At 56.7% G+C, this 7,756-nt stretch overlaps 1 protein-coding gene across 1 annotated transcript; it reads left to right on the top strand.

Moving 5' to 3' along the window:
- Positions 1-3,267: 3,267 nt before the first annotated feature.
- Epop (elongin BC and polycomb repressive complex 2 associated protein) lies at positions 3,268-5,729 on the top strand. Its single transcript, XM_057775428.1, has one exon. It carries the CDS (start codon positions 3,845-3,847, stop codon positions 4,964-4,966), a length of 1,122 nt encoding a protein of 373 aa, XP_057631411.1. The 5' UTR covers positions 3,268-3,844; the 3' UTR covers positions 4,967-5,729.
- The last annotated feature ends 2,027 nt before the right edge of the window (positions 5,730-7,756 follow it).

Here is a 7,756-nt window from a genome sequence, read left to right as displayed (position 1 = left end):
TGCCTCTGCCTCCCGAGTATTGGGATTAAAGGCGTGCGCCACCACCGCCCAGCAAAACAAGTTTTTAAAAAATAGGGCGTACCTGCGGGTAGACAACTATAATCCACCTATTTGGGAGGCTCAGGCCAAGAGGATCTGGAGTTCATAGTCAGCATGGGCTATGGGATTGATAGACATCTATAATTCCATCTAATTATATCTAAACTAGAAGGTAGTTATGGACAATAAACAGTAGAATTCTTAGAGATTAGGAAACACAAAACGCTGGAAAGTTCTGTGGGGCTGGAAAGGGTACTCCATGTCCCTTTCTCAAGAATAAGCTTAGCCAGGGAGGCCCTCCCTTCAAAAACCTTAAACAGGGCTCCTTCTGCCTTGTTAAGAACTAGATGGGCTGGGGGATGGAGAGATGGCTCAGAGGTTACTTGTCTGTCTTTCAAAGATCTTGGGTTCGGTTCCCAGCATTGGTATGGTGGCTCCAGTTTCAGGGGACCCAACTCCCTCTTCTAGCCTCCAAAGGCGCCAGGCATACGTGTGGTACACAGACACACATGCGGGTTAAACACCCATACACACAAAACAAAAATGAGGCCGGGCGGCGGTGGGGCACACCTTTAATCCCAGCACTCGGGAGGCAGAGGCAGGCGGATCTCTGTGAGTTCGAGGCCAGCCTGGTCTACAAGAGCTAGTGCCAGGACAGGCTCCAAAACCACAGAGAAACCTTGTCTCGAAAAACCAAAAAAAAAAAAAAAACCCTAAAAAAAAAAAAAGTATTAAAAAACTAGATGGGCAGCCAAGAAAGAAAGCTTTCTGGGTTAGCCCCCGGGGGCTCGTCTTATTTCTTTTGTCCCTTCCTCTGGAGAGGTGTAAAATAGGTCCCAGAACCCAGTTTGTCTCTGTGGGGGAAGCAGCCACCCCTCCCGTAGAAGGCGGAGGGCGAGTCGAGTGCCCTCTACAGTTCACTCTGGGAAGTGCAGCAGCCGGGGCAGCCGACGTGAGGAATTGGTGATGGGTCATTTGGTGTTCAGCTCTGCTGTTGATGCTCTGAGAAAACCACAGTTGACCCGTTTTACCGAGAGGGACAGTGAAACAGAGAGTATCTAGGCAATACTGCTCGGGGCTGCAGAGCTGCCCCGCCGAGTCTTCTGAAAAAAGATGGCGCCTTGACGCCAGTTTTTTTCCCCCCCGGCTGTGGCATTACCCCCAGTGTTTTTTTGTTTTGTTTTGTTTTTTTAACTGCTTCCATGTCTTCCGGGAAGGGAAGGTGGAAGGGGTATTTCCTCCAGGGCAGGACTCTTTAACCACATTGACCCCCCTTCATTAAAGCCCTAAACTCAGGTTTGGGGAGCTGGCAGTTTTTGGAGTGGGAGATGAAGGAGGCCTGTGAATTGCATTGTTACATAATAGTCGCTGATTTATTCACACAGAGATTCACACCGTGCTGGGTGCGGGGCTGGAAATTCCAGAGACTCCAGAGAAAAAGAAAGGAGCCTCCCAGGCCGGGCTCCCGCAGTGGGCCGAGGCCGCTCTCCGGTGTTTGTCACAGCGACCAGAGGAGAGCAGGGAACTAGGTGACTCTCCCACCAAGCCGAAAAGTCCTGCTGAGGCTTCCCACCCTCTCTCTAGTGCAGATCACTGCCTTCCGTTCCCTTCCTCCAGCGTGTGCCTGTGTGTATTTAAGGTGGGGCCAGGGCTCAGGGGGCAAAGGAACCTTGGAGGTTAGATCCAGATCAACCAGGTGACCTGGCAGGACCCCAGGGATCTACCCACTTCATGACAGCTGTCCCAGAGCTAGGGCTCCGTCTCATAGAGGACACTTGGGATTGGGGAGTTGGGGATCAGAACATCGAACCCTCTCTTTCCACAAGTCCCACTTTGAGCTTTACCTTGGGCCTCCGCCAAGGGCAGGGTGTGTGTATGTGTGTGTGTGAATCCATCCTTAGTCCTTTCCTCCCAGGTGTTATTAGATGTGATTTAGAAAAACAGTGTCCCTATTGTCCCTGGGAGGATGAGGATGCAAGCTGCATTGGCTGTTCTATCACAGGAAAACCTATTATGCAAGCCGGTAAGTGTAGCGCTCAGAAAGCTGAGGCAAGGGGACGGAGTCCTAAGCTAGCATAGGCTACGTGGTGAGACCCTATCAGGGAGGGAGGGAGAACATTCCTTTGCCCTGGCCAGGAAGCGATACTGTAACCCTCAATCTCATTCTCTCCCTGACTCCTACAATCAGTCTCTTGCAGATGAGAAGCAACTGTATCTAACAACCCGGAGTTACAATGATGATGAACAGCCCAAGGACTCCTGCACACACCCATTTATTCACAAGCGGTTATTGTGCGGTTTGGGCAGTGGTAATATAGCAGGGATCAAAACTGAATTCTACCGGCTGCTGGGCTCCTTCTGTGCAGATAGGATACTAGCTCATTCTAGACTCTGAGGAGAGATCAGCATGAAGGAACAAGTCTCTTCCACAGACTGAGTAGGCTGTGTAGGAGCTGAAGGAGAGACGTGAGAGGTGTATGCATTATCAGGGTATGTCGTGGGAATTCACTTTTCTCTTGTGGGTGGAAAGTAAGAGTCTATGCGTCTCCTTTGGCCCTTTCTACCCATTCGGGGCAGCTCGGGATTCAGAGGGTCGAATCCTGCCATTTGGAGGCTCTCAACTGTGCCAACGCGTTGAAATTCCGTTAAGAAGTGGGGTACTTCTATACTTCACGGAGATAAGGAAACAGGTACCGAGAAAGCCAGCTAAATGTCTTCCGTGGGTCTGATGAGACTCCCCTCCTCCAAATTTAACTTTTTCCTTTACACATCTTGCACATACGTAGCGAATTCCTAACCAGTCACTCTACAAGTGGTTTTTGTTTTGAGTTCACTGGGTGCCAGGCCCTGTTCTAGGCCCCCCCCAACCCAGAGCAAAGCCCACAGGACACCCTTAAGGGCGATCCCTTGCTACGCCAAGCTCGTAAGCCATCGACGCTTGGTTTCATCAATTCCTTCCACCTTGCTTTTGAGCTTGTCGCTGTGAATTCACGGAGTTCCATCAAGCTGCCAAAGGGCAGAAACAAACTTTCCATTTTACAGACACGGAAAACCCAAGTCTGCTACCGGGAAAACGAGTGGCCGGATCTGCGACCAGGTAAAATGATTCCAGGATGCCAGCAGACCGCCAGGAGCTCTGCGTCTGGCCCCTCGCACTTCCACCCGCGCGCGCCCAGACCCACGCGCCCCGGATCCCTGCCTTCCAGTCCAGCAGCTCAGGGTCCACGTGTGTCTGTCTGTGTGCGGAATGGGGACGGGGGCCGTGCCGCCCGAGGGGTGGGGTCTGCGTGACGTCACAGCAACAGCGACCAATCAGAGGCGGGCTCGCAGCCGCGGCGCTGGTATTGGGGCAGCGAGGGGGCAGTTCTCTATAACGCGGTCTCCGGAGCCAGCGGGGAAGAAAGAAGCCGAGAGGGCGGAAGGCGCCCTCCCCGCCGCTGGGCCCGGGCACCGGGCGCCGGGCCGGGGTCCTTCCCGCCGGCCGTGAGTGCCGGCCGCTTTGTTTGCCCCCGCCTCAGTGTTGAGGGGGGCGCGCCGGGAACGCGGCGGCAGGAAGCGGGACCGATTGCGCCGGGGACGCGCGGGGACCCAGGAGTCCGGCCGCCGCGAGGGCCGCGTGACGAGACCGCGGAGGGAGCCGGAGCACCGCCGCGGGCCCCCGGTGGCGGGCCCGGGGCGCCCGTGAGCACAGACCTCCCCGTCGACGGGGGGCGATGTTCCCCTGGCCCGCGGGCTCTTCGGGCCGCCGGGGCATCCCGCCGTTGGGACCAGGGCCCCCGCAGTGGGCGACCCCCAAGGCTGCTCCATGGAGACTCTGTGTCCTCCTCCCCGCCTGGCAGTGCCCGCGTCCCCGCGGGGGTCTCCCTGCTCGCCCACGCCCCGGAAACCGCGTCGGGGGACCCCGGAGTTCTCCCCACTGTGCCTGCGTGCCCTCGCCTTCTGCGCCCTTGCCAAACCCCGGCCGTCCGCTCTGGGCCTGGGGCCTGGAGAGCTGGCGCCGCGGACCCCGGTGCTGCTGGGCCCCCCGGCCTCGCCACGCACCGGCGGCAGGGCGGTGGACAGTCTGAAGCACCTCGGGGGACAGGCCGGGCGACCGAGCGACGTGAGCTCCGCGGCCCGCGAGGATGCAGGCGTCGCGGTGTGCCCAGGCGGCGGAGAGGAGGAAGAGGGCGGAGGCGGCTTCCCGCACTTCGGTTCTGGTTCCTGCGCACCTCCCGGTTGCTGCCCTGCTCCCCGGCGTCCTCGGGATTCTCCGACCAGCTCCGCCTGGTCCCCGCCCAGGCCAGTCCGGAGTCTGGAGTTCCAGCCTAATGCAGCTAGCAGTCCGCCACATGAGCCCAGCTCCCAGCCTCCTCCGCCACCTGCGGGCCTCTCCCCGGAACCTGCGTCTCCGGAGCAGCCTGTGCCGGCCTCGGCGGCTGCATCGGGTGGAGACCCTGCCCCGGCCGCGCCCGAGGCACCCGCGCTCAGCCCTTCGACGGCAGACGCAGCGCCGGACGCGCCCAGTGATCTCCGCCAGGAACATTTCAATCGCCTGATCCGCCGCTCGAAACTTTGGTGTTATGCGAAGGGCTTCGCCCTGGACACTCCAAGTTTGCGCCGAGGGCCCGAGCGGCCGGCAGCCAAAGCCCGGGTAGCAGCCAAGAAACGCCGGCGGCCAGCGCCGCCTCCGCGCGGATTGCAGCCCCGCCGGCCCGTCCCGACGCTCCCCACCTCGAGCACCTTTAGCCTCCTCGACTGCTTTCCCTGTCCACCAGCCCTGGTGGTGGAGGAGGACGGAGACTTAGGGCCGGCTTCCTCGCTTCGCCTCCAGGGAGACGAAAAGCCTCCGCCTGCCCACCCGCTGTGGAGGTGGCAGATGGGAGGACCCGCTGTCCCCGAGCCCCCGGGCCTCAAATCCTGGTGGGTCAACTTGGAAGAACCCTGAGCTTTCGCCCTCTTCTCCGGGTTGGGGCCCCGGGCAGACTGAGGACTCCAGGAGGGAGCCTTGATTCTCAGATTTGTTTGTCTTTTTGCGTTTTATTGACTGTGTGCCGAGGGACCGCAAATGACAGTGATCTTCAAGCACCTGAGAGGTCGGGGTGATAGTCCCTCATCTCGACCGATGAACCAAGGGATGGCTTCCGGAAAAGCCTTAACTGTAGAAGGCTGCGTGACCAGCTCCATCCCTGCCCTCTCAGCGGGCGACCCTGGGTCTTTATACCCCGGGGGAGCCAGGCGGCGACTGCCCGGAGACCAAAAGAAAGGGACTGAGGGAAGGACCTTGGTGATGGACAAACCGGTTGTTTCCACGTTTGAGGGCCAGTTTAGGGACGTGGGGTTGCGGTGGGGTGGGAAAATGATTGACAGCTCCCTGGGGGCATCCTCTACCCCCCACGGCTCAGACCTTTAACCCTTTACACCCCCTTTTCTATTCCTAGTCCTTCCTCTTCCCAAGTTCAGGTGATTCTCCCGTTGATGGGAGCCTCAGTCTCAACCAGCAGGGTTGAGTAACTTTACCCTTTTGTCCAGTTTTTGGGGCTTCCCTTGCCATAAGGTTTGATGGGTGGAAGAGTCCTCCAGCCCCACTTCCCTCCTCCCTTAAAGAGGAGGGCAGAGGGCCTAGTTGTGTGGCCCAAGGCTGGTTTTTCCTGGAGAATGGGCCAAAAATTCCCTGGGAAGATAATGGAAGGTGGAACAAATCAATAAAATCAGACCAAACAAGTTGTCTTTCGAGGTACTCTCCCCCAGTTTATGGATGGGATGGGTTGGAGTTAGAAGGCTACTCTGAATCCATCCTTCAGACCCTCCTGACTCAGCCCTTTAACGAGTTGGGTGCAAGACTGGCTGCCGAAAGGCAGATGGAAGGCCTTTGGCCTGAGGGCTTGGAGGGAACCTGGGCGGGGCGGGCTACCTTAAATGGTGGTTTTTTTTTTTTTTTTTAGCCTCTGGCATTTTGGGAGTTGTCAGGGATCTGATGGATCAGAAGGGGGCAGGGCCTGGGGATTAGGTTTGGGGTCAGAGGTTCTGTTTTGCAGAGAGGAGCTAGGCCTGGACCCTGTCCCGGTTAGGAGGACTTCTTGAGTCAAGAAGAGTGAAGTGACTTTCTCTACCCTGGGAGATCCGGTTCAGGGGTGGGTGATGTACGCAGGGTGGCAGGACTTTGAGATCTACCCGTTACTGAGGGTCCTAATGGCCCTTGTGTCTACGCAAGTAACACCCCTCATCCCCAAAATTGGGCAAGGAAGGACAGTTCCCATGTGACAATGGGAAGGACGCTCCTTTTCTGTGAAGACGCCCTGTAGAAAGTTTATGGTTTGCATAGCTCAAATCCTTAAGAAAAACTCTTTTGGACCTCAGAAGTGTTCCTAGAGCCTGCCCCCTTTGGGGGTGGGGAGGGGAGGGATGGGGTGGGTGGGCACTTTGCCTCTCTTTTTCTTTAACATCTGGCCTTTATGAACCCTGCTGACCTCCCCTCCCCCCCTCCAGCTGTGGCCTGGGGAGAGGTAGGAGAGAGCCTTCCATCCCTCTGGGGCTCCGGAATATCTGTCCGCTCCTGCCCCCTCCCCCCGGGAATGAAAATGGTAAAGGAAAAGGCCAATTTGGGGAGCTTACAGAAACACCCTGAAAAGAAGGTGACTACGGGGAGAGGTGAGGCAGGTACCTATTTGTGGAGCCGTGTAATGGGCTTTGTGCCTTTTAACCTGCCTGGATCTGGAGGCCGAGAGCGCGGTCTCGAGGGGAGGGGCGGGGCAGGAAGGACCGGCGAGCTTGGCTCCCCTCCCCCCACTGGAAGGGCTCGTTCTCCACCTGATGCCTTTTGGCCAGACCTAGAACTCCCCTCGGAGCAAAGTTTAACTTGAAGACTCTAAGAGCTCCAGGCGTCCCTGGAAACTTCTAGACATTTTACAGAGTAGGGAGCAGGATTTGGTTTCCAATCAACACAGCAAATGAGCCCAGGGGTACGGGGTGGAGTTTTAAAGCAGAGGGTTTTTTTTTCTTCTTTCATTCACGCTTGAACAGGACAAAGTGACTGCGTAGGGGCTCTGCTTTTCCCCCCTGAGGCGCTAGGGGAGAGTCCCTGCAGTCCAGATTTTAACCACCCTAGGCATTCCCTACCTCCTGTTCTGGAAGCTTCTATTCTCCTAAGGATGTTTGTCTTTAATTCAAACTCATTGTTTCCCACTGTTTTGAGACAGGATCTTACAGTGTAGCCCTAAACTAGGCTGAGCTGAAACTTGCTGTGATCCTCCTGCCTCTGAATCTTAAGTGCAGGATCTACAAGTGGGTACCATTGACCCTGCAGGAGCCCCTTTTCTAACCACATCACAGGTTCTTGAAGGTTAGGACGGATCTTTGGGGATTCTGTCATTCGGTCCACTAAAGAACCATCTTAGAGAAAGGAAAGTGGCTGAGGAAACATGATTGCAGCATGGGCTGGGTTTGGGGTACACACAGATCCTCCCCAACTAGGACTGCAGCCTCGTACAGACAAAGGCCCTGCTTTCCCCCAGGCTGGTCTTGAGGCAGTGCATTGGAACCCCAGAAAGGGACAGGGAAGTGAGCCCTGACATTTCTTCCCTGCTCCCTCCTTTCCAGTTTGGCAGGGTTGACAAGATCACAGGTCTTGGCTTCTTTTCCTTTTTTGGTTTGGTTTTTCAAGACAGGGTTTCTCTGTGTAGCCCTGGCTCTTCTGGAATTCCTGGGTAGACCAGGCTAGCCTGGAACTCAGATCCGC

This window comes from Chionomys nivalis, chromosome 7, assembly GCF_950005125.1.
Source record: "Chionomys nivalis chromosome 7, mChiNiv1.1, whole genome shotgun sequence".
Lineage (NCBI taxonomy): Eukaryota > Metazoa > Chordata > Mammalia > Rodentia > Cricetidae > Chionomys > Chionomys nivalis.
The sequence above is the reverse complement of the archived record's forward strand: the minus strand, read 5'-3'. Positions and strand labels throughout refer to the sequence as shown.

Bases quoted from the DNA above. Each gene is read 5' to 3' on its own strand.
- Epop (XM_057775428.1), top strand. From the start codon at position 3,845: ATGGAGACTCTGTGTCCTCCTCCCCGCCTGGCAGTGCCCGCGTCCCCG.